General features: G+C 41.1%; 1 protein-coding gene across 1 annotated transcript; it reads left to right on the top strand.

The window, feature by feature from the left end:
- The first annotated feature begins 211 nt into the window (after window positions 1–211).
- On the top strand, window positions 212–26,112 carry LOC115921072 (NLR family CARD domain-containing protein 4-like). Its single transcript, XM_030978123.1, has 4 exons — window positions 212–689; window positions 22,056–22,223; window positions 22,823–23,112; window positions 23,890–26,112. Exons 2-4 carry the CDS (start codon window positions 22,132–22,134, stop codon window positions 25,557–25,559), a joined length of 2,052 nt encoding a protein of 683 aa, XP_030833983.1. The 5' UTR covers window positions 212–689; window positions 22,056–22,131; the 3' UTR covers window positions 25,560–26,112.
- The last annotated feature ends 1,610 nt before the right edge of the window (window positions 26,113–27,722 follow it).

Here is a 27,722-nt window from a genome sequence, read left to right as displayed (position 1 = left end):
TATGCAAGGAAACCCGTTTACCTTCTAGACTTCACTGTCAGACACTATACAGTGAATGACTAACATATTTTTCTTTGGTAATAATGTACATAAAATGAGCTGTAACAGGTACATACAAATTGTCTACATCAATAACACTGTACTTGTAATGGCCATAATTAAACTGATTGAATCTTTGTGCAGCACAAAAGTTACGACCATTTGGTAAAACGGCCTGAAAATCAGACTATTACGCGCGCAACTGGGGATTCCCCCTTTCCTTCGCTCAGTTTCGACCCACCCAATTCAATTGTCAATAGTCGCCATTTCTCTGCTAGAAATGTGCACGCACTGCCACGTCACCTCGTTTCCGAGTTAGATTCAGTGATTGATCTTACTGAATTTTAAGATCTTTCTTCTGTTACAGATTTGGATTTAAGGCTGTCGACGACTAGTCCGAAGAAGACTGCACCAAAGAAGAGAAAAAGAGACCAAAAGCTTCAGTTTTGGATCATCGAGGGTTTTCCGCTGAGATTACATCTGGCTCCTAGCTCCTAGTCCTTCCTAGCTCTGATCGCTTCTAGTATGGCCCATGCCTATGGGGAAGGTTGAACAATGTCAGTTTTTATAAGAATGACCCACTAGATGGTTATTTCTGTCTAGTCGACGACATGATGCTGTCTTTGTAAACGTGACCAGACTGAAACAAGGTTAGTCTATTTCAAATATCCTATCCTTGGCCTTGCCCTTGTTATTGTGTTGTATGATGGGGGCAGTCAATTATTATGCATTAACTTACATTGACCACTAGACCTATATGTGCGTTGCTGGTGGGAAAATGTCTGGGTATACTCGTTGTAGTTCTTCTATTTGGTTAATCCAGTGATATACAGTCATCATTTTGATTCTTAATATCACCTGTTTGACTAGACTATTTCCTTTAAACACAAATTTCAACAAGATACTTTGTAATATATTAGCTTCCAAAAATTGAATTGATTTATTAGGGAGGCCAATGCCCAAATCTAACTTTTTAATTACTAATTTTTTTATAATAAACAAACATTAAAAGAAAGCATTTTCTTTCACTAAGAAAACTCACCCATCTGCCGACTCCAGAAGTTCCATAAAATAGGAGATATCCAGCTAGTTCCTGTGAGGCCCGGCCCCCCCACTCAGTGTTATTTAGGGTACGCATATGCTCGTACCCTCTTTTTGAAAGCACCCCCTATCTGAGGACTGCCAACATTTCCGAACCCCCCTTTCGCGGGCTTTTCGCGGGCTTTTCGCGGGCTTTTCCTGCCTTGGAGACCCCCCTAAATCAGGAAAAATGCTCAATGTACCCCCCTAAATTCGGAATAATTTCTCAGGAGTCCAAAGAGATAAGAGAGAAAAAGAAAAACACCCCCTTTTTAAAGAAATCTCCGGGTGAAAAGTCAAATACACCCCTTTTTTCACAAATCTCGGGCCGGACTTTGTCGCACGAAAAGTACCCCTTTACCGGACATTTTGGCAACACGCATGCGGTCATTCCGACCTCTGAGTGGGGGGGCCGGGCTGTGAGGTTCCTTCTACGCCTGGCCGTACGTAAGAGCCTTGAAACCGCTTGAAACAATCAATTTCAATTACGTTGAGAATTAGACAGGCCCGAGGGAATGGGCGTGTCATCATGGTCATTGCCCGGACAACAAGTTCAAAACTTCGCGCGAAAGTACATTCATGCGCATCACCGGCTAGCCTTGAATTAGTCGCACACACCGACACAGTACTGCAGGCCAGGTACGGTAATTGCATGCACGCCGCGATCGAGCCATGCTAGCTATGGCATGGAACATAATGGAGAGAAAGCTCGAAAGCCACTCATTGTAAATTAAGAAAGTAATTGAAATAAATAAATAGGCCTACCTTAGTTTTGCGATGTATTCCAATTACTATTTCCTCATGAGTAAAGATCTGACACTGCATTATCATCAATCGATAAATCCAGCTTGCACTTGCAGCGATCACAATACGGAATCAAACATGACTGCACGCATTGAAAGACGTGTACTACTTACGGAGATTTTCTCTCCCTCTCTCTCTCTCTCTCTCTCAACTCACTAACCATATGATGATATCATACACTAAAACACACACGCTCAAATCATAGCATTCATTACACTTCTCAATTGGAGTATAGACTGCTCACGTAGACTTTTTTTTATTTACTGAAATGTCTTTTTTTACACTTCCCATACGTTACTGCACGACACTGGTGTCTAGTGCTGAGAAAAAGGTACTATGTGTGAGACTACGTCAAATTTGTTTTGCGCGCGATGAGACCGGAGCTCATAAATATTCATATTATGATGTCGCAAGACTTCTATTTGGGGCTGAAACAATGAGGTCTCTGTTCACAATTTTCCTTCTCAATTTGAGATGGCTCTAGCTATGGGGCTCAAACCAACGCAAGATTGACAAAAACATCGTACTCTATCTACCTTCGAATGTGCAGTTTGTAAAAATCTGCAATTAAAAAGATATTCAATTCAATTCAATTCTGGTTTTATTGTAAATAAAAACATACTGAATAAAAAGTCCGGAGACTCATACAATTCAGTTTACAAATTATAAATACATACAAGAATAAAGAAATCAATACTTTTAGCAATCTTTTTTATATTAATTACTGATTCTAATGAACTAACGACTAATTTCAAACAATCTTGAAATAATACATGTTCTAATTATGCAGTTGTAATATTTAAATAGTAAAATATGTTGTTACCCTTTTCTAAATGTCATATGCAATTAAGTAATACACTTTCAAATTAATAAGTAGTCTTTTTTAACCTAGTTGACATTTCTTTTAGAAATATATTTTTATATACCGGTAGATGATTTTCCGAGAGATATGATAATACAAAATATACAATTTATGTTTACTTACAGAGTATAGTCCTATCATTATACAGGTACTATGAAATATTATTTAATCCCATTAAATGGCATGACAATAAATTAATAAATTACATCTTGGTCACATATAGTCATTATATTGAGTGAAAATATCTACAGATTTGAATTCAGGATTCGTGTGAAGTGGGGAATGGGAGACTGTCTGTAACGCTCTGTTCTCATTTTGGGGGTATTGAGCTGGAGAGAGTTGCGGAGAGTGCGTTGTGAGATAGTTTGTCTAGTTTCAGGTAAGAGATGGCGGTGGCGGTCTGAGATCATTAGGGATTTAGCAAACTTTTCGCAAAGAACAGAGCGTCGTTCAGACAGTCTGACAACACTCAGCGACTGCAGAAGTTGAGCATAAGACATGGTGTCGGGAAATGTACCAGTGATGATACCCAATGCTCTCCTCTGCAGTCGCTCAATGCTGTTTACTTGGACAACAGTTAAACTAGATGACCAAACAGGTACACCAAATTCAAGACACGGACGAATGTACATCATGTATATCAATACCAAGTCCCGAGTGTTGACACCGTTCCTTTTAAGTTTGCTCAGTACATATAGTTTTCGTGATGCGTTTTTGACGATGGTTTTGATGTGTAGATCCCATTTAAGATTATCTTGGATTGTTATACCAAGTAATTTCATATAAGATACCACTTCAAGCTGATTACCATTCAGGCGCGGATCCAGGATTTTCCAATAGGGGGGGGGGGGGGGGGCCGGAAATTTGAAAATTGCGCAGACAGTTTTTCAACTCAACATACCAAAACTGACAATGTCATATTAGAAGCACCATATGTAATTTTTTTGACATTTTCATCGGGGGGGGGGGGGGGGGGGGGCTGAAGCCTCTCGCCCGAAAAGTAATTTTCTAGTTTCACAATTTGGCTAGTGAGCGAAGCGAGCGAGCAAAAATTTGAGGATAATATGTATTTTGTGAAAGTGTTATTTATTAGCAAAATATACGAGAAAAGATATAACAAATTCATATTCGGGCAGCTCGCTGTTCCCCTCCCCCTCCCCCCCCCCCCCCATTACGCGCGAAGCGCGGAAGTTTTGACCTTTCATTAATTGATATAAATTATTAGAGAAAGAAGACGATTTGTTGTACCATTCTCGACTCCTTTCCTTTTGTCTGAATTCAGTTTTCCCCCTCCCGCGCGAAGCATTGACCTTTCATAGTTTAATGAAATTATTAGAGAAAGAAGATAATTCGTTGTTCCATTCTCGACCCTCAATCTTTCTCTGAATTCAGATTCCCCCCTCCAGCGCAAAGCGCAGAAGCTTAACGTTTCATTAAATTATTAGAGAAAGAAGACGGATTTGTTGTACCGTTCTCGATTCTTAATCATTGTCTGAATTCAGTTTCCATACCCCCCCCCCGCGTAGCGCGGAAGCTTTGACGTTTCATTAAATCATTAGAGAAAGAGTACCGTTCTCGACTCTTAATCCTTGTCTGAATTGAGTTTCCCCCCCCCCCTCCAGCGCGAAGCGCGGAAGCTTTGACGTTTCATTAAATTATTAGAGAAAGAAGACTATTCGTTGTACCTGTTGTATGTCCACTTGGAACTACATTAACATGAGATATGATATGTAAATACCACGCCGAGCTAGGCGGAAGGATACATAAATAAATGGTCTTACAATATGGCTACTAATCAGTAACTACATCGTCTGCCAGACTCTATCATTTCACCGAGTCATATAACATATTACAACATGGTGGCAGCGGTAAGGAGAATACCATGCTATTATTCGATAATCGGACATTAGCTACCGCAGTTTTCCTCGACTTGGACTAAGAAATGAGAACTAGCTGCTAAGTAGAAGTTTGGTCGTCGACGATTATTGCCAACATCGATGTTCCCGCACTGCACCCCACTGCGCAACCTATCGTCTGCATTACCCGGGTACGAGCCACCGAGCCTCCGCTAATGCCGAATAGCACTGGGAACTGTCTTCCTCGCATAATGTGCATGTAGCACTGATCGCTACACACAACAGACCGAGAGAGGAGATGTAACGGCAGTGATTGGAACAGCGTCCATCGGTTTTCTTATCCGTGATCAACGCGGACGAGGACGTTGTGTAGCACTGATCGCTACACACAACAGACCGAGAGAGGAGATGTAACGACAGTGATTGGAACAGCGCCCATCGGTTTTCTTATCCGTGATCAACGCGGACGAGGAGGCGACCTGCTTTCATCAAACTCAAAGTCAAAATAATCTCAGCAGCAGCTAGCAACAACTACCTTAGATCGACGTCGGCCTGATCCATTATCGGTTCCAGCTCTTAGATCGACGTCGGCGTGAATCTACAAGTACTAAAGTAAAAGCATCGCCTTGGACTTTGTAATCGTCTAGAGTCTAGGCCTGGACCTATCTATATTTTGGACCAGATCACCGATCCAACGCTTCATCATCGCATAGACAACAGGACTGATCGAGGCCTGATCCATTATCGGTTCCAGCTCCCATCGCCGTGCATGCGACATCGCACAAGCAAATGAAGCTGTGGTTGTGTCTTTGTGAAGTGATTCGACATTTGTGACAAGACAATTCAAGAAAGACAAGGCTCTAAATCTGACTTTGTTATTATATACTACATCTGGAACATCCTGAACAAAATAACAAATGACAATAAGAACAGATTACAGGGAGGTATCCTGTGATAAGTTTACTGTCTGATAATTCAATTAATCATGATGTGATTGTGAATGTTTTGCCTTTGTTGAGTGACTAGACCCTATATCTTATAACTTAGATCTAGTCTAGATTAAACTTTGTTAGACTCTACAAGTAGACCTAGACCTAGGTCTAGTCTAAAAATCCTTGACCTTGTAAAGTCCAAGATAAGGAGTCTAATTTCTAGTAGACTCAAGGATATCATCTGGCCCAAGCCAGGCACTACTGAATACATGTGTGACTCAGACTTAGACCGGTGCTCTATAACGGTCCAGATTTATATAGACTAAGGGTTTAATCTAAACCTGGTCTAACACTAGCAGTTGGGTTTGGATTTCAGTTCAGCACCTGTTCCGAGGAGATCTCTACTGTGTGAGAGTCTAAATCTGGGACTGAGTACCAGTTAGGGATCCAGATTCCAGGTCTGACTTTAGCTTTAGATCTAGTCCTGGATCATCATTCTCAATTGTAACTAGACTAAGTCTAGATCTAAATCGAAGTCTGCTGGTGCTAATATCAATGTTTTAAACTCTGTTCTTGTAGTTTTTTTTGGTAGACTAAGTACACATCTACAGTAGACGTAGATTACAGAGGTATATAGTGCAGAGTGTAGGCCACTATATTTTAGCCTAGCTATACGGAAATCCCAAAATACCTAAACGGGACCTAGTCTGGACCAAATGAAAGATCAGTTGATGAGTTGGGTTTCAGGTTCAGAAAAGTTAATAAATAGTCCAAGTATTCAGGTATATTGTGACAATTTGTGTACTTATTGTTAGACGATAAAGTGTACATGTATGCTCGTAATTGATTTTGCCTGCTAATTTGATGTGAGCAGCATTCAAGTAGTTCCGACCAATAGGTGAATTACTGCTAATACCTGGGCATATTTCTATTTATGCAAATAACTTTCGGCCAATTGACAATTATTGATGCGTGTCTTGTGTGAGGACTTATTTTGATCACGTACTGTAAGACGGACTGGTTTTGTTAGACTTATCGAGTTGCAACGCATTAAATATGGCGCGTCTCCCTGAAATGAATTGGCAGATGCCCGACTTGGCAAGTGGATTCTCTCTCTTTAAGCAGCGCATGGAACTATGCTTGAAAGATTTAGATATTACGGATGAAGTGAAGATAGCAACAAAGATAAAGATTGCTTTAGGTGTAGAAGGTTTGCGACGCCTCAATGCTTCAGGTCTTAGTACTGCAGATCAGGATAAACCAGAAAAAGTATGGGATTTTTTCGAGAAGCAGTTGAAAGTCAGTATTAACTTTCGTATCCACCGTCTTGAACTTATGAGGTATAGGCAGAAACCCGAAGAATCCATTGACGATTTTGTGACCCGCTGTAGGGACAAAAGCCGCCAATGCACTTTCACAGATGCAGAACTCAACGAACGAATAATTGAACTGGTAATTGCATCTACGCATTTCGATGGTCTGCAGCGAGACTTGTTGCAGAAACCAGCAGGCCACCCCCTTACGGATGTGGTCACACTAGGAAGGCAATATGAGGCCATTGCTGCTGGCAAGCAGTGTCTGGCAGACCTGACCCCAGTGTCAAACATTGACGCGTTCAGTAGGAAACCACAGAGACCTAGCAAAGATGGCAGATCCAGAATGAGTGAGCGCAAACAATGCGGTAATTGTGGACTGCATCATCCTCCCAGGAAATGCCCAGCATATCATGATAACTGCAAGTACTGTGGGAAGAAGGGGCATTGGGCCAAATTCTGCAGGTCCAAGTCAGATAGAAGACGTGGACCGAGCCATGAGAAGGTTGACACTTCGCCTCTAGAAGTGAATGAACAGATACCCTCTACCCATGAGGAGGATTGTGTCCCTCACCATTTCAGCACGATAGTGATTTCAAGCATGGACACCAAGGACGAAGAAGAGGACAAGGAAGCTTTCGCAGTATTAGATATCGCTTGTCCGTACAAGGCCGGGCAACATCACCTGAAGGTGAAGATAGATACTGGAGCAGGGGGCAACACACTCCCTCTTCGTATTGTAAACACAATGTACCCCGATGGCCAGTGGCGCTCTATTGTAAGGCCACGGCGCGTCCGGCTCATGGCCTATGGTGAAACGGTTATCCCTTGTATCGGTTCTCTTGATCTCATGTGTCAATATGACGATTCAGGTTGGAGTAAACGGGAGTTTTTCGTGGTCGATGTACCAGGACCTTCAATATTAGGCCTTTCAAGCTGCAAGGCCCTTAAGCTGGTCACTCTCCACACGGTGGAACAATGTGTTGAAGCACCTGTAAATGTTCCAGGTCAAGCACCATGCATACGGACAGTAGACGACCTTATTTCACGATGGCCGGGCCAATTCGACCGCATAGGTAACTTCAAGGACCCAGCTACCCTTCTGTTGAAGGAAGATGCCAATCCGCACATAGATGCCCCACGGAAGTGCAGCATTCATATCAAGGATAAGTTAAAAGCCGAGCTTGACAAGATGGAAAAACAGTGTGTAATTCGTAAGGTAACGCATCACACTGATTGGTGCAGCTCAATCACTACATCAGTAAAGAAGGATGGATCAATCCGTGTGTGCTTGGACCCCAAGCGCCTGAATGAAAGTCTCAAGCGGTGCCCTCACAAAATCCAAACACTCGAAGAGATCAACCCATCATTTGCGAATGGGAAGTTCTTCACTAAGTTAGATGCGAAATCTGGCTATTGGTCAGTGCATCTGAGTGAAGATTCACAAGAGCTGACTACCTTCCGTACTCCGTTCGGGAGGTATTGTTTTCTTCGTCTTCCGTTTGGGCTTTCAACAAGCCAAGATCTATTCCAACAGCGAATGGATGACATAATAGGGCAGACCCAAGGATGTGTTTGCATAGCAGACGATATAGTCGTCATGGGCAGGACGGAAGAAGAGCACGACCTAAACCTCACAAAGCTGCTTGAGGTGGCCTCAAAGGAGGGACTCGTATTCAACAGCAGCAAATGTGTAGTGAAAGCGAGCTCGATCAACTTCTTCGGGACGATTTACTCAGATCAAGGAATCAGTCCCGATCCCTGCAAGGTGGAAGATATCCACACAATGCCTACCCCACAGGATAAAGAGGACCTTCAGAGGTTTCTAGGCATGATGAACTTCCTGTCACCCTACATCCCGAACTATGCAGACCAAGTCGCTATTTTGCGTGATCTCATGAAGAAAGATGTCCCATTCATTTGGCAAGAGGATCACCAGGAGGCATACTGCCAGCTGAAGAAAGCTATCCAGCAAGACAGCTTGCTGAAGTACTACGATCCAGGGCTACCTGTCACCCTTGAAGTAGACGCGTCATCCAAAGGATTGGGAGCATGTCTCTCACAGCGTGGAAGGCCTGTGGCATACGCCTCGAAAAGTCTCTCTCCCTGCCAAGCCCAGTACTCAAATATTGAGAGGGAAACACTGGCACTTGTCTTCGGGATTACCCGATTTCACACTTACCTCTTTGGGAGAGACTTCAAGATACTGACTGACCACAAACCACTTGTGACGATATGCAGCAAGCCACTCACAAGTGCCCCGCCCAGGCTACAAAGGCTCTTAGTGAAGATTCAAGGATACAACTTCACAATTGAACACAGACCAGGAACAGAGATGATTATTCCTGACACGCTCAGTAGACTGCCAAATCCGACGAAGGCAGAAGACATTCCGCTGGATGTCCACGTAGAAAGCATACTACTGGACGAGGTTGAGGACCCATTGGGTATCGATCTGCTCCATTTCGGGAGCCTCAAGCAAGAAGCACTACAGAAGGAGACTACCAGGGATCCTATTCTACAGCAAGTGAAAGAATTCACTCATGCTGGTTGGCCTGCAACTATTCAGGAACTTCCAAGCGATTTGCGCCCATTCTGGCCATTTCGTGATGAACTAGGCATGTCTGGAGGTGTCCTCTTCAAAGGCAGGCAGGTGATCATTCCCCAATCTATGAGACAAGATATCCTTCAGCAACTGCACAAAGGCCATCCGGGCATCGAGAAGATGAGACTCCTAGCGCGCCAGTCGGTTTACTGGCCAAACATAAATCGCCAGATTGACGAAAGTGTCAGATTGTGCAACCAATGCCAGGAAAGGATGCCTGAGCAGAGAAGGGAACCACTCCTTCCTCATGAAATCCCTATCACACCTTGGACCAAAGTAGGCATGGACCTGTTTGAGTTGAATATGGTTCAGTATCTTCTTATAGTCGATTATCACTCGAAATTCCCAGTCGTACAGCGATTGACTTCCACAACGAGTGCAAGTGTGGCGAATGCTGTAACTGGCATATTTGGCCTTCTGGGATCTCCTACAGAGATTATGTCAGACAATGGCCCACAATTCATCGGTGCAGCTTTTCAGCAAATGTGCAAGGAATGGGGAATTACGCATCAGACCTCCTCACCAAGGTACCCCCAGTCAAACGGACAAATAGAGCGTACGGTCCGAACAGTGAAAGAGATCATACGGAAAACACAGACAACTGGAGAAAGTACAGCAGCAGCTCTACTAAACCTACGATGTACTCCAGTGGATGCCCATCTTCCATCCCCAGCCGAAATGATGTTCGGCCGCCAAGTCCGAACACTACTTCCTGCTAACCTTGATTCGAATACAACATATCAAGGACAAAAGAACCAGGAACGTTTGGAGCAGCGCAGGGGACGCATGAAGACAGACTACGATGCGGTTGGAAGCAAGCAAGAGCTCCAGCCACTCAGAGTAGGACAGAAAGTCCGCTTCCTGGACAAAGAATCCCACACTTGGATTCCAGCTGAGGTGACAAACTTATGTAATGATCTACAGGCCAGGTCGTACATAGTCACAACCCCAAATGGCACGCGACTCAGAAGGAATAGGGTACACTTGAGAGATGTCCCACAAATGCCTCGTCTGGCAGAGCCAACTAAAGATGCGCGCCTAGCTAACACACCTACCCCAATGAACAAAAAAATTGCAGACGGAATTGACCATGACCAGTCACTAGACCACCAGACAGGATCCGAGACAGACCCTTACAGAACACGTTCTGGACGCATTAGTAATAAACCTGTCCGTTATCGTTAAACACTACCAAAAACAATTTGAAAGAAGAATTAAAACACAAAAAGTGACAGACTATATAGATTGAACAAAGGTTCCAGTTTATAATTAGAATCTCACATAAAGACACTTCATGTATATTGGATAATAACCAAATTCTTTTTTACTTATTCATAGCAACAACAACAACAAACAAAACAAAAAGAAAAGGAGAAGAGAGAAATAGCATACAATGATGCTAATGTAAAGAAATGTGCCCAATGGTATCTTTATGTTAGATAATCAAGCAACATAACTTTCTTGAATACAGTGTTTTGTGTTGAGTTATTATAAATGTTTTAAGAATATGAGAACAAAGTTGATTGTATGTTCTAAAGTTTCCATAGAGTTGTTCAGTAGCTCTGCCCAGCAAAGTTCTTTGTATGAGCAAATTTTAAACAATGTTTTGCTTACAAACTAGTATTACAGTATTTTGGTTGTAAATATATGTAAGTACAATTTACTTCTAAATGGCCAAGTTTGGATTAGCAAATAAGAAGTTGGAAATGTCAATATAGAAGGAAAAAAACTGTATAGGCATGTGTTTGCTGATGTATATGTAACCGCATAGTTTTATTTTTTATCATGTGGTTTTAGGTATTCCACGTAATAATCTCTCTCTCAAAAAAGGACTACTTTATGGATCTAAAGTAAGGTTGCGAATTTTGGTTCTTATGAATCATAAACATATTCCTTAATTGTTACTTGGCAATCAGTCGGGCATATGTTAAAGTATTTTTAAGGTATTGGTATTTGCAAAATGTTTGCTTGCAGGTGTTTGGAGTTTCAAGAGGTTTTATGATTAACTGTTATAACTTTTCTTCGTTATTCATTTAAAAAAAAAAAAAAATCTATTGTGAGGGAGATGTTGTATGTCCACTTGGAACTACATTAACATGAGATATGATATGTAAATACCACGCCGAGCTAGGCGGAAGGATACATAAATAAATGGTCTTACAATATGGCTACTAATCAGTAACTACATCGTCTGCCAGACTCTATCATTTCACCGAGTCATATAACATATTACAACAGTACCGTTCTCGATTCTTAATCATTGTCTGAATTCGGTTTCCATACCCCCTCCCGCGCGAAGCGCGGAAGCTTTAACGTTTCATTAAATCATTAGAGAAAGAGTACCGTTCTCGACTCTTAATCCTTGTCTGAATTGAGCTCCCCCCCTCTCCCGCGCGAAGCGCGGAAGCTTTTACATTTAATTAAATTATTAGAGAAAGAAGACGATTCGTTGTACCGTTCTCGGTTGTTAATCATTGTCTGAATTCAGTTTCCCCCCTTCCGCGCTTCGAAGCTTTGACGTTTCATTGAATTATTAGCAGCGCTCAAAATGCACGGGGGCGATGGGCGATTCGCCCCCGTGAGCTCCATAATCGCCCCCGTCAGGTTGCCCACGGGGGCGATTGCAAAATAAAAAATCGCCCCCGTGGAATTATAAAAAAAAGATTATCTTTTCTTATATAACTTTAACACAATATTGAGTATCAATTTTCAAACCTTAAACCAATGAAATGGAACTTAGATGGCGCTTTCTCTCCCATCTCTATGAGTATTACCGATACAAACAACGGAAGCTCGCAGTGCACAGCTAATGCGGCCGTCATACTGCGCCGGTAGTACGTACCGGTGTGCACGCTGACGCCCAATATCTGCTGGAGCTGGAGACGATCGCGCAAGGACTGAAACATGGAGAACTTTTTCGTCGTGAAAAGTGTGAATCCTCTGAAATCTGGTTGTTCTAAAAGACCAGCAAATAATGTAACTCGACCAATAAATCAATATTGAGAAGAAGATCAGCAAAGATGTTGCAGGGGTGGATCTATGCGGTTTAGGGGGTTTAATCCCCCGATCCCCCTTGGGCTGCCAAGTGAAAATGTGATGTGCATAGAAAAATGCTCTCATGTGTCAAGACCTACACAGTAGTAGTAGATTTCAGTAGATGCCAGGAAAACATCACTAACGGGGGTTCAAAATAGCACCAGAAAAAAATCGCCTCGCCGCTTCGCGGCTCGTGGACGATGCTCCACATCGTATTTGGTTTACCCCCCCCCCCCCCCACCCTTAGCAAAAAGCTAGATCCGCCCCTGTGTTTTGGAAGGATATGGTAAAGACTAAAAGTAAAGAAAGAATGTAAATACGGTTGCTCCGAATAATGAAGAGGACATTATGTGCAAAACGGGAAGAAATGGAGAGAATGTCATCACGGGCAGGCGCGGATCCAGGATTTCTTAGGGGGGGGGGCAAATTTGAAATTATGTGAGCCAAATATTGGTACGTAATGGTGACCGGCATTGACGTAATGGGGGGGGGGGGTGCAGGGAGGGGCGATTTTCCCACTCCCTCCTCCGCAAAGCGCCGAAGCTTTGACGTTTCATTAAATCATTAGTGAAAGAAGGCGATTCGTTGCCCGTTCTCGAAAATAATCCTCGTCTGAATTGAGTTTACCCCCCCCCTCTTGCACGAAGCGCGGAAGCTTTGACGTTTCATTACAGTATTAGATAAAGAAGACGATTCGTTGTACCGTTCTCGAAAATAATCCTCGTCTGAATTCAGTTTACCCCCTGCCGCGCGAAGCGCGGAAGTTTTTACGTTTCATTAAATCATTAGAGAAAGAAGGCGATTCGTTGCCCATTCTCGACTCATAAACTTCGTCTTAATTCAGTTTCCCCCTCGAGGGCGATATGCGGAAGCTTTGACGTTCCATTGAATTATTAGAGAAATAAGACGTTTCGTTGTACCGTTCTCGAAAATAAAACTCGTCTGAATTCATTTTACCCCCCCCGTCCGCGCAAAGCGCGGAAGCTTTGACATTTCATTAAATCATTAGAGAAAGAAGACGATTCGTTGTACCGTTCTCGACTCTTAATCCTTGTCTGAAGCCAGCCCCACCCCCCTCCTCTTGCACGAAGCGCGGAAGCTTTGACGTTACATTAAAGTATTAGAGAAAGAAGACGATTCGTTGTACCATTCTCGATTCTTAATTCTTGTCTGAATTCGGTTCCACCCCCCCCCCCTCCCGCTCGAAGCGAAAGCTTTGACGTTTCATTAAAATTATTAAAGAAAGAAGACGATTCGCTGTACCGTTCTCGACTCGGCTCAAGGGTTTTAGGCACTAAATTACGGACATCTGGGTATCAAGAGGCCCGACTTAGGGCCCTCGGTTGGGTCTAGGGCCAGAGCCCCGGAAGCTCAGGGATTTTAGGCGTTTAGTTACGGTTAATACCTTATTTTGTTGTGACACTGGCAGTTAACTATTTTTTCTTACTTGCTCTCTTTCTTTCCATTTCTCTTTATATACTATTTCAAAAAAAGTGGAGGGGGGGGGGGGGGGGAGGGACCTCAAGGCTCCCGATCCCCGCCGTTTCGCGGGCCCTGACGTGTAGGCCCCTAGGCATCTCAAGAAGCATATTTCTTGCCTGGCTGTAAATTAAGGAATGTGTCATTTTACAACAAACGCATAAAAAAGTATAATTTACTAAAAAATCTCGGAAAATTATGTCATTTCAGTATTATGTGTAAACCACCGTTATGGAATTAGAAATAAACCACGTTTGAATTTTATTTTCCCCGAGCCCCCCTCCCCAATTAGTACGCCAGTGCCCCCCCCCCCTGATTTACACTTTGTTGGCAAGTGATCTCCCCTACGTTTTTTCTTTCTCTCTTTTTTTTCTTTCCCTTTCTCTCCTCTTTCCCTTTCCTTTCCCTTCCTTCTCTCTCTCTTTTAGGTTTTCTATCTCCCCTTCTTTTCACCCTTTTTTTTCTTCTTCCTCTCTTCTGGTTCCTTTTAGCTCTCATTTTTTCATTTTCCTTCCTTCTCTCTTTTTTTTTAGCGGGGGCGGGGGGAGGCAAAGGCCTTTTGCCCCACCCCCATCCCGATCCGCAACTTGTTGGCGGGAAAATTGCAACTGATATCCCCTTTCTTTTATTTACTTCTTTCTCAATTTTCCTTCCCTTTATTTCCTCTTTAGTGACTGGTCCCTCAGAAACTAGTGCTAAGCGAGTCACAGAGAATTCATGATTTCAACTGATGCCTGTCAGTGCATTGTAAATTTGATTTTTCTTCAAATTTCATTTAAAAATCTTTTCATATTGAGAAATATGGTGCATTGGCGTATGGGCTATGGTTGGAGCGTTGGATGCGTTGAACAGCGTTGGTGTATTTTGAGGATTTATCATATTCATATTCTGAATATTTTCAGCGAATTGGATAATATTGAAAAGGATGCAATTCATAGTTGTACTCGATAATTCTCACTTAACATATTCTCTCTCTCTCTCTCTCTCTTCCTGTCTTGCATAAAGAAAATATGAAAATAATATTTTGCCTTGATTAAGAAAAATTGAAATTTTATCAGTATTAAACAGGGAGAAGGAAAGGGGAGGAAATTAATCAAAACAAACATTGAAGAATGCAATTCAGTGTTCTTTCGTGATTCATAAGAATGAAAGTACATTAAAAGGTGAAATAATAAATTGAAGAGCGATGATAAATCAATTCTTTGACGTTGATTGATTGACTAAAAAATAATGAAACAATATGGTCTGAAGGTCATATATCTTCGAATATTAGAAAGTTTCATCCACCATCGTGTTGTTGAACACTATTTGCAATTTAATGTTAATGCGGTGACTTGTCGGTTACGAGCAGAAGGTCATTTCAGGCTTCTATATTCTATAATACTATCAACAGATATCTGGATAGAGACACCTCGTCACATCAAGCTACGAGAAAGTATATCATCATCTTACAGAATTCTACTCGAACACCGCATCGAAATTCTTTTCACCCTTTTTTTCTTCTTCCTCTTTTTTGGTCCCTTTTAGCTCTCCTCTTTTTCCTTTTCCTTCCTTCTCTCTCTCTCTTTTTTTTAGCGGGGGCGGGGAGAGGCAAAGGCCTTTTGCCCCACCCCCATCCCGATCCGCAACTTGTTGGCGGGAAAATTGCAACTGATATCCCCTTTCTTTTATTTACTTCTTTCTCAATTTTCCTTCCCTTTATTTCCTCTTTAGTGACTGGTCCCTCAGAAACTAGTGCTAAGCGAGTCACAGAGAATTCAGGATTTCAACTGATGCCTGTCAGTGCATTGTAAATTTGATTTTTCTTCAAATTTCATTTAAAAATCTTTTCATATTGAGAAATATGGTGCATTGGCGTATGGGCTATGGTTGGAGCGTTGGATGCGTTGAACAGCGTTGGTGTATTTTGAGGATTTATCATATTCATATTCTGAATATTTTCAGCGAATTGGATAATATTGAAAAGGATGCAATTCATAGTTGTACTCGATAATTCTCACTTAACATATTCTCTCTCTCTCTCTCTCTCTCTCTTCCTGTCTTGCATAAAGAAAATATGAAAATAATATTTTGCCTTGATTAAGAAAAATTGAAATTTTATCAGTATTAAACAGGGAGAAGGAAAGGGGAGGAAATTAATCAAAACAAACATTGAAGAATGCAATTCAGTGTTCTTTCGTGATTCATAAGAATGAAAGTACATTAAAAGGTGAAATAATAAATTGAAGAGCGATGATAAATCAATTCTTTGACGTTGATTGATTGAATAAAAAATAATGAAACAATATGGTCTGAAGGTCATATATCTTCGAATATTAGAAAGTTTCATTCACCATCGTGTTGTTGAACACTATTTGCAATTTAATTTTAATGCGGTGACTTGTCGGTTACGAGCAGAAGGTCATTTCAGGCTTCTATATTCTATAATACTATCAACAGATATCTGGATAGAGACATCTCGTCACATCAAGCTACGAGAAAGTATATCATCATCTTACAGAATTCTACTCGAACACCGCATCGAAATTCTTTTCACCCTTTTTTTTCTTCTTCCTCTTTTTTGGTCCCTTTTAGCTCTCCTTTTTTCATTTCCCTTCCTTCTCTCTCTTTTTTTTTAGCGGGGGCGGGGGGAGGCAACAGCCTGGGAGGCAAGACCATTTCGTACTCCCCCCCCCCCGATCTCCTTCTTCCCCCTTTTCTTTTCTTCTTCATCTTCTTTCTTTCCCTTTCTCTGCTCTTTCCCTTTCCCTTCTTTTCCTTCTCTCTCTCTCTCTCTCTCTCTCTTTTGCGGAAAGGGGGGGGGGGGGGGGCAAGGCCCGCTCACCCCCGCTGGATCCGCGCCTGTATCTACATTATATCTACTAACGTTAGACCCTAAAAATGGATCTAAAAGATTGATTGACCTGGTCTCAGTGACGGGTAAACTTTTTTTTTCTCACTTACTAGGTCTATAACCATGAAAACCGTCTAATTTTACTTTAGATTTTCAAACAGTAACAGTTACGACCTAAATTAGGCCTAAGGCCAAGGGCTGTACTCTACATTTTAATAACAAATTTAACGTTAACGTTAGACTTAACTTAAACTGTTGTTTCTCTGTGATACAAGTGGGATGGGAACACTTTTTTTCAACAGCAACAAAAAAAAAATCTTTCCCCCCCTTTTTTTTCCTTTCTTTTTTCCCCCTGGATCCGCCACTGATCACGGGGATAAAGTATACAGCTATGTAACAAGTAAATTTCTAAGAGGGAAAATGCCGACTTAAATAAATGATAATGATTAAATACCAAGGAATTCAGGAGTTTCATGGTTACCAATTCAATGTAAATTTGTATTAAAATAAGAGCCCCCGTCAGCACTAAAAGAGCCCCCGTGAGAAGGATCAGGGGGCTCTTTTTGGGGGGGAAGAGCCCCCGTGGACAAAAAATTAATTTGAGCCCTGATTATTAGAGAAAGAAGATGATTCGTTGTTCCATTCTCGACTCTAAATCCTTGTCTGAATTCAGTTTTCCTCCTCCCGCGCGTAGCGCGTAAGCTTCTGACGCTTCATTAAATTATTAGAGAAAGAAGATGATTCGTTGTCCCATTCTCGATTCTTAATCCTTGTTCGAATTCATTTTCCCCCTTCCGCGCGAGGCGCGGAAGCTTAGACCTTTCATAGTTTAATGAAATTATTAGAGAAAGAAAATAATTCGTTGTTCCATTCCCGACTCTTAATCTTTCTCTGAATTCAGTTTCCCCCTCCAGCGCAAAGCGCAGAAGCTTAATGTTTCATTAAATTATTAGAGAAAGAAGATGATTTGTTGTACCGTTTTAGACTTGTCAAAAATGTTTCTTTGTCTGCCCCTTTTTTCGTCCTATGTCCTCTTACTGCCCCTACCGCCCCTAGCTACGCATGCTTTAAAGGGAAAATGAAACAAACATGATTGTGATAGCATACAATAAGGTCAGTAGAAATGAAAGGGGAAAAAAAGATCTATTTATACACCAACCATGAAATAATCGCAACCGGGAGCGTCATATCTTAGTTTTGTGTTATCGGGCGAGGGCCGGGGCGTAGCGACCAAGCGAGATTTTGCAATGTAGAATGCTGAAATTATGCATTCTAGAAAATCCTTTAGTCCAATATGTACGTTCTTTCCGCTACATGTATATTTCTTTCTAGCTAAATATCTAAATTTCCGGGGGGACGTGTCCCTCTATCGGGCCCAGGATCGCCGCCGCTGTCCATTATCACTACCAACATGAGTTCAAATATAAGCACAAGCGAGTTGGTATGAGCTGAATCCAAATGAAGGGCAAAATAAGAGTTGTGAAGCGGCCCTACCGTTAATTTAAAATTTGACTGTTTAGTATATAGCTTCTATTTGAAAGACATCCAAAATATTGTGCCCTTTTTAATTTTTTTCAAAAAGCAGGGGCTGTTTGTAACGTTTAACTTTGAATCCGTGGCTCGAGATTTTATGCGGCCGGCCCGGCCCCCTCTATTCAATAACGTTTTCCAAGCCTTCTGGAATGACCCCAAATCTCCCGATTACAGTTTTTCCCTAATATTCGTCGTTACTGTCACTTAGCGCCATTTCCTTGTCTTTCCCCCTTTCTCACCCGACTTTTTTCTTCCCCTTCCCACCTTCCCCCTCCCCCCCCCCCACCCACTCAGTGTTATCTAGGGTACGCGCATGTATGTTCCCTCTCTTAGTTTAAAAGCACCCCTTTATCTTCGGTGTGTAAAGTCAGAGCGGGCCGGATTTGTGTGTATTACGGGCCGGACTTTGTTGCGTGAAAAGTAACCCTTTATCGGAAATTTTGGGAACACAAAATCGGTCCCTCCGACCCCGGAGTGGGAGTGAGGTGGGGGGGGGGGGGGTATCTTCTTCTTTTTTCTTTCTCTCTCTCTTCTTTCTTTTCTCTTCTCTTTTCTTTTCTCTTTTCTTTTCTTTTCTCTTCTCCTTTTTTTCTTCTCTTCTCCTTTCTTTTTTTTTTCTTTTTTTTGCGCCGCCAATAGGGGGGGGGGGGGGGGCCGCGGCCGTTTCGGCCCCCCCTGGATCCGCCACTGACCATTGATCTCCAAATGGGGGGCAGGCGGTGCATTACGCAAGAATGAGATCAGCATGGTTTTGCACTTCGTTGGATTGGGCCTCATGTCGTTTATTTCACACCAATCAACAAGAGAATCAATGTGTGTTTGTAACTGCGGAGGGTCCGACTTGTTGACAACCTCTAGAAGGCTTAGATCATCGACATATTTCCAGCAGTTTTTTGTAGACAACGCGGCATCATTAACCATTATCAGGAAAATAATGGGTCCTAATTTAGTTCCCTGCGGAACACCACAAGAGAGGTGGGAAAGATTATTTTGATGTAACCCCACGATAACGAACAGTTTGCGTTCTTTGCGTCAGGAAACTACAGATAGTCGGGAGAATGGAGCGGTCAACTCCTATGTCAATCATTTTTCTGATTGCTGTGACATGGTTGATATGATCGAAAGCTTTACTGAAATCGATCATGCATAAGTTAACATACTTCCCAGGTCGGTCAATTCCCCGATGAGCATTATCCAAGAGACTGATTAAGTAATGGCAAATTGATGTTCCGGGCATGTTCCCAAACTGTTGGGGATCAATAGCATGGTGCACATCTTCAATAATCCAACGGGCAAGGAATCCCTCAAACACTCGTGCTAATACTGACGTGATAGAAATGGGCCTCAGTTGGTCAGGTGTCGTTGCCAGCCGGACCTTAGGCACTGGACATACTGATGCATTTTTCCAGATTTTTTTTTCTTCAAACAGCAGTTGAAAATGTGGGTGAGCGGCTCAGACAGCTCGTACGCAAATTCCTTGATGAGGCGTGTTGGGCAGTCGTTCGGGTGACCAGCCTTGGAGACATTGACTTTTCGTAGGCATTCAAAGCCCTTTGTCGCTCGATGATTGGAGGTGGTGTCGGCGCAGGGATATAATCTTTTTTCGTTATATTTTCTAGTTGTTAAAAGTGACATTTGTGCACATCTGATATGTTAATCTCTATCAAAAGTTCTTTGATATTAAGTTGGTTCCATGTTTTTAGGCTCTACCTTCAGTCATTGAGAAGGATTTTAGTGAGCTAACCTCATCGCCCTCTAGTTGCTCTTGTGCGTCCGCTATTTTCGTCTGCTAGCTCAATTATTGGATCAAAATACGTCAAAATCTGCAAGATCGTCAATAAATGGTGAAAGACCGTTACAGATCCGTGATTATAGGTATGTTGTGGAGTGTGTAATTGTGTATTTGTTATACATTTTATTCCATAGATATTTGTTTTCTTTTTTTCCCCCTTTTTGTTTCTTCTGTTAATTTTCTGACTTGGACGACGAGCGCACAAATCGTAGGCGTAGAAGCCTTACACCCGGGCATTGACCTCCCTAGATTCATGGTGGTGATGGTGGTGGTGATGGTGGTGGTGATGGTGGTTATTTTACCTGACTGCTAAGAAAGAATAAATGTTTGAAAGTAAGCAACCAGACGGCCGACTGTCCTACCGACTGAGCTATCGTGCCTCCTCAAGTTTCTGATCAACGAGGGCGAGGGTTGTTATGCCCCCCCCCTATGCCTATGGCAATGATCTCATTTTTTACCCCCTTTATTACCTTATAACCTTATTACCGAATGTACTGGAAAATGCAGAGATCTGCAATCAAGTTTACAGGTCTATCTGTCTTCCAACTTCCAAGTTCCATCTTCCTTAATCTCCAATATTTTTTTATCTGATGAGGTGTGACAGTGTCAATGTGTAATGTGCACATTGCTTCTAAGTTCAATGTTGATTTCATTCTATTGTAAATCAGCCCCCCCCTCCCCCATGTGTATAACATGTTATTTCCATATATAATATGGAATTAACATGGCAATTACACCTCGAGCATTGAGCTTTTATTGCTATATATACTTCTGAGTGTTATTCCATAATGATAATCTGTTCTTGTATAGCGCATGACACATTATGATATAATGTCTCTAGATGCGCTTCCAAAGAGCTTTGAAAGTTATTACCCTATAAAAATAGCTTTTGCTCCGGCAGCCGTTGTCAGCGCACAGTGCATTTCAATCAAGGAATATTCCTAACATGCCTAGGGCTACGTGGAGTGTGGCATGTAGATTATATCTTGTCAAAGGACATTCGTGTTGCAGCAGGGATTTGAACCCTGTACGTTGTGGTTCATAGTCCGGAGACTTAACCACTGGACTGCAACATCTCTATTTATCCAAATGTATTTTGTTCATAGCTAGTCATTGAAATCTGTTGTTGCTTGTTCTTGTTTTTATAATATTCACACTATGTAATGTAAAGAAGCATGCAGAATTGTAAATAAATCATAATTAAGTGAAACTTTTCCATGAAGAAAACATGCTAGCCAAATTGACTATGACCATTGCTCAATGCTTCACTTCTACAGTTAGCATATTTAGAATAGCTAGAACAGACAATTTTCATAATGGATTCAAATTTAATGCGAATTGTATACATTCTGTGTTCTTAGGTTAGGTAGGACATGCCATAATTGTTATCCTACCTAGCAGCAACTTATGTATGCAATTGGTATTCTGACTATTGAAATGAAATTATTTGTAACTGGTGAATGAAATAATTTGTAACAAGGCACTTAACAAAGATTTATGTATCAAATTTGATTCCATTCCTGTGCCCCTTGTTGCCACCACTGAGCTTAGGGGTCTTGACTGCTCTCCCAGGATCTCTACATGAAAGAAACTTGGGTGCCCTGATTGTCGACTACAAAAAAAGTCACAAAATCATTGTTTTCTGCCAAAATACAGCATTTCTTGAATATGAACCCTGCGAAGCACAGCTTCTTGGCTGGTCCCAGCCATTCTGCCCAAGGGCTTGTTTCAGGAGGCGGGGCAAAAACTTTATGATGTATAAAGTCTCATAAACCTTTTAAGCTATTATTATATTCATGCACATGTAGATATCCTGAATTGAAACCCTCAAGGATCTTTATTCAATCTGTTTTATGTACGTAATGTAGATATTTCTGAATATTGTTTTCAGGTATTGTTGCCCAGCATTGTCATCACCATTTCCCAGAGAACTACATTTCTGTCGAGTGAAAAGGACACCTTACACCATGGATGGATTCTGCCTTCTCTACCTGTTCCTGATCCTATTGATGAGATCTGGTGACGTTGAAACCAATCCAGGTCCCAACACTGCAGAAAGGTATGCATATATAGGCTTACTTCGAGTCATCGGGTCATCGCCTCCGGTCTGGTGGTTGCGTTACACAAACTTTTGTGAAGATGCATGTTCAGGATGCGATCTTTTAATAGTAGATGATGTGCTGAAGGGTATTCACAAAGTGTCGGGTAAATTTTACCAGACCATATGTACATGATAGGGGTTTATTTCACAAACATTACCCCTGACATTTCGTAAATGAAGGGCATGTTTTTACAAAGGGCCAGGCAACGCGCAACCATCCGACCCGACATGATGACCCGATGATTCAAAGTAAGCCTACTAATAACCTTTGGGAGTTTACCATAAAGTTTAGTTTTGGTCACACGATTGCATTGCAAAAGAAACAGTGTGGAAGTGATTCAAAAGGTTGATACCGCCCTCACCTGCAATTTGAGGCAATATGTTTCAAATATCACAGGTAATATATGCTGATATCCCCAGGTTGTTCTATTACCCACTCGAGCACGTACATGTACATAATACTCAATGTTGAGTATCGCATGATAGCTTCTCATCCAATAGGATGCTCTCTAACTAATATCCTATCATAACCAATTAATTTATTATTCATTTTACAGTACTGTCACTGAAATGGAGTTCTTGAAGCTGGCCCAGGATATCCATCCATCTTACTACAATGCTGTAGGGATATCTCTAGGGATACCCCATGCTCAACTACAGGTAATCCTGGTTGAGAATTTGAAGAACTACACCAATGCGTTACTGGATGTGTTTATGAAATGGAATGTCATGCAGCAACCTCCACACTCAAACAAACGACAGGTTTTGGCAGACAAACTTCGAGAGATTGACTTGGGTGGCCTTTCAGACAGATTACTCAATGGACCTCCAATTCCGAACATCACAGGTAAATAGATACTAATTCTTGCTACACCAGAAGACATAAGAAACCATTCATATCAGCGAATTCAGTTGTTACCAGCGAGTGTTCTGTGTTCTATACATTTGCCACAGTTTACAGAAGTTTCCAATTTTATCAAGCCCTATTCATGTTTTTATGATTTATTTATTATAGCCATGAATTTCAAATTTGGTGTGACAAACTAATTATATTTTGGGTTAAAAAGGTCAAGGTCAGCAAAATTAAACAATTATCACCACATTAATAACTACTTTAAGCTATTTTAGCTGAAATTATTTTTTAAAAGCCACATATGGTATGCATTATAGAGAGACAAGTGATCAGTTGTTGGATTGTCAGGTCAAAGGTTGTACCGTAAAGATCAATCAACATGTATTTATATATTTAAAGATTGATTTAAGCCCCAATCTTTACTGAATTTAGGCAGAGGCATACTGGAAATGCAGTCTTATTTGTCTTTTTTCCTTCAAAATAAGATGTGTGCTTGTCAGGGAAACTCTGCATTGCTGAAATGTCCTAGGAAACTTATTTCAATGATATTCATCTACAAGTATATGTCTGCACTAATTACTCAGATTTAAATGCCCTTAATTTGATTGAAGTCACATTAATTCAGACAAACATCTATGACTTTGTATCTTTGAGTACATGCATCTAGCCCTAGGTCATGCGATTAGCCTCAGGCCTTTAAAATCCTTTCAGGTTTATCAAAATATGTTTACATATACTTATGTAAATATGAATTATCCATGTATTTTTTAGGAGGGCCATCAAGACTGCTAGACTCTCAGACCAAACCTCCTTCAGCTGAATCTCAGAACAAACCACTTTCTCCTGAACTGGTTGAGCGGTGTGCAAAGGATTTCAAGTTCAAGTACAGGTCAACTCTCTGTAAGATCAGAGCTGATCCTCTCAAGCCTTCTTCTCTTGTGGGTTTTGAAAAACTACATACAAATCTTGTATTGGAAGAAGAGGATGGAACTGGCAAGCGAACAATTGATTACAACAATTTTCTTGATCTCAAAGTCAATGGAGAGTTCCCCAAGCGGATAATTGCTCAGGGAGAGGCAGGGGCTGGAAAAACTACATTTTGTGCTAAGATTGCCTGGGACTGGATTGAAGGGAGGCATTTCAGTCACTTTGTGTGGGTCTTGATCGTTCCTCTCCGTGAATATAAGGAATACACTATTGGGAAGATCGCTAAGGCTTATCTGGACAAAAGCAATCCAGCAACGGTTTCCCAGATAAATGAGTATATCCGGTCAAATCCTGACAAGGTATTTATCGCATTTGATGGGCTAGACGAAGTCAGTGTTAAAATCTCACAGCCAAGTTTCACCTCCTCAGAGGCATGTGGAAGATCATCTGAGACATGTGATATTGGACTTGGAGATATTCTTTGTTCAGATCAACTTGCCTCTTGCCCAGTCTTGGTGACCACTCGTCCATGGAGAGCAGTAGAGATTAGATCAGATGATGATCTAATGAAACTCTACACATTCATTCATGTTGAGGGTTTCAACAGAGAGAATTTGTCAGTTTACATTCACAAATACTTTCCAAATAATGCTGATAAAGCAAATCAGCTTATCCAGTTCACCAGTGAGAATGATGTCATATCTGAAAACATGGCCCCCTATCCTATATATGTAGCCATGTTGTGTCATATGTGGAAAGAACGTGACAAGCATAAGCTAAAGGAAATGAAATCACTGAAAACGTTTTCTCAGATATTCAAAGAAATGATCGCCTTTCTAAAAGAACACTATGCTCAGAAAGAAGTGAAGAAAGTAGGTAGCCCCTCACTCCATGCCTATTTGAAAAGAATTGATGAGCTCCTTGGACCAATTGCCAAACAGGCCCTCAATGGTCTACTAGAAAATACCTTGGTTTTCGGTGAAGATGATTTCGAAATATGCCCAGAATCCAAGGACGCTGCCTGTCGTGTCGGGATTTTGTCTCAGGAGGACAAAACTACAGCTGATATGGATACACATGAGAGGAATTCTCATGTGCAATTGCCAGTTTTCTTTCCTCACAAACTGTTTCAGGAGTACATGGCTGGAGTCCATCTTGCTTCCCTATATGAGTCAGATCGTGATGAATTCAACAGGCTGATTGATCAAGTAGTGCTGCCAAAGGAGGAGGAGTTTAGGTATCTACTGTACTTCACTGTGTCACAGAACAAAAGTATTGCAACCTATGTAATTAACTCTATGCTTCAAGGACTATCGGTAAGGGATTCAAAGATAGTTATAGATTTTATTGTTGATGTAGCTTTTGAGAGTCAGGACCCAGATGCTGCAGCCTTGGTGAAGGACAGGGTTTCATCACTGAATATTGAGGTGGCCATATCCTCATACACGACAGCACACACTGTAGCTGGTTATGCTTTCATTAGACCACTTGTGGTAAGTTTAATCATAGTTTGATAAACAAATTAGTTCATCCATTTTGGTACAAGTTCTTACTTTTATACATGTTGCACTTTTCTTACAGTACAACAGTATACTTATGGAAGGGTGCATCTCGACCAGCACATGTGCTTTTATTTTCCCCCCTTTTACCAACCAATAGTTTCTGTTCTTATATATAAATATTATTGTATGAAATGTATTACTGTATTGCTGTTGGAAAAGAAGTCAAATCAAAGAGGTTTGAACAGTAATAATTTGGAAACTAGAACTGCAATCGTAGAATGAAATGCATGCATTGATGCCCATATTTCTATTTTTTAAGCAGATGAATGATCCTATGTACACACGCTCGGCAAGGCACGTATGATTTTCTATATAATTTGGCGTATACGACCTTGTATGCTAACATACTAATATGTGACGCATATAGTGCAGGGTATGAAATGGCATCTAAAACGTCCCGCTTGACAGATTTTCAAAATGAGACAATGAGATGCCCTGAGTTTGGCCCCCAGAATATACTTGCAAAATTCCAAGATAAAAAATAAATAAGAAAGGGGACAAAATCAATCTGAAAATTGATGTTATAGCCAATGTTACAGTTGGGCAGAAACCCTGCGTAATCTGATTTGTGCCCTGTTACAATTTCGATTTACTCAAAATTTTCTGAGTGAACATAAATGTATACTGTTTATGGTATCATTTGAAGCCGCATTTCATTACAGTCATTGTGACCCCATTGTCATCCATGCTATTAGCGTGGATGACAATTAAATGTACTAGAAGCATGTCACACATTGTAATGTTATGCATAGCAAATTGAGCATTTTTTTACAATAACCTTGTAATGATCAACGTCAAGAAATGTTACCAAACTTGGCAGGCAGTTGTGAAGAAGGTTGATACACATGTCTGCTATAAAGTTTCATAGACCTAGTACGGTTTTTGAGAGCAATTTCTCGCGCAGTCGGTCAATAGTGAGGTGCATCTGTTTTCTTTCTTTTTCTTTTTTCTTTTTTTACTGAAAAAGGGATATCTTGAAGTATCTAAACCCGAATATGACATAGCTATTGCCACATAAACACATCCATTTTCAAAACTTTAGAGGGTGCTATTCATATCATAAGTAACCATTGATCTGTGAAATTCGGCCGAAACGTGGGCAATGCAAAGATAAAGATGCTGTAAAAAATTTGGACCGAATGGAATTGATATGTCAAAGTTATGGCAATTTGTCTTTTTCATTGGTCAATATTTAAAGAATTTCATCAATTCTTGAAAGAGTTGCTTTTGGAGTTAAATTTAGAGTATGAAGATGGCATTTTGAGGAGCCTTTTGTATGACAAAGATAAAAAAAAAAAACTTTTGCACTATCTAGAGTAACTTGTTAGAAGTCTGTAGCATCTAGGATAGTGGAGGTAGGTAGGCCAAAAGAAAGGTATATGAAAACAGAGATGGGTAAATGCTGCCCTCTTACTCTCTGTAGTACGTTCTAGCAGCATATCTAGGGCAACCTCTCATGTAGGTAACACATCTATGTCTAACATCCAAGTGAACATCTATATTCTGCATTAAACCAGTAATCACTTTTTCATTTTATCCAGGTTGAACTCGGTAGAGAGAGAGATTGTGGACCTACCATGTCACTTGATGTGGCAGACATAATATCATGCTCCATGCCATCCTTGAAGAAAGCTTCTCTATCAGGTGCATTCCATCAGTGTTTTTTTGAAACACTTGCAAGGAAAGAAAGAGAATCAAAGGTGAGCAGTTCATCCACAATTGTGATGCATGTATGAGTGACTAATTTAATTTCATCCCATTACCCCCTCTTCCCTTTTCTAATCTACATTTTACTTTTCTTTAATTCTTTTAAATGTCTCATATATGCTGGCTCTTTTGACAGAAGGATCAATGGTCTTTTCACACTTTTCACAGGCGGCAGCAGTGTTAACAAAAGCATTTAAGTGTGAATGCTAACCGTGGAAACCTTGAGGGTGGGCGGGGAGCACCATGTAAACAGTCGTATGCTTGTACAACCTGAAGATCGCAACATGTAGGAAGATCCCAACATACTTAAAGGGGAAGTCAACCCTGATATTAAGTTTGTTTTAATAAAAGCAGAAAAATAAGAGAAACAAATAAATGAAAGTTTGAGCAATATCTGATTAAAGATAC

Source organism: Strongylocentrotus purpuratus, unplaced genomic scaffold (assembly GCF_000002235.5).
Source record: "Strongylocentrotus purpuratus isolate Spur 01 unplaced genomic scaffold, Spur_5.0 spur5_scaffold_1, whole genome shotgun sequence".
Taxonomy (NCBI): Eukaryota; Metazoa; Echinodermata; class Echinoidea; order Camarodonta; family Strongylocentrotidae; genus Strongylocentrotus; species Strongylocentrotus purpuratus.
Note: the sequence above shows the minus strand (reverse complement) of the source record. Positions and strands in the feature narration are given on the sequence as shown.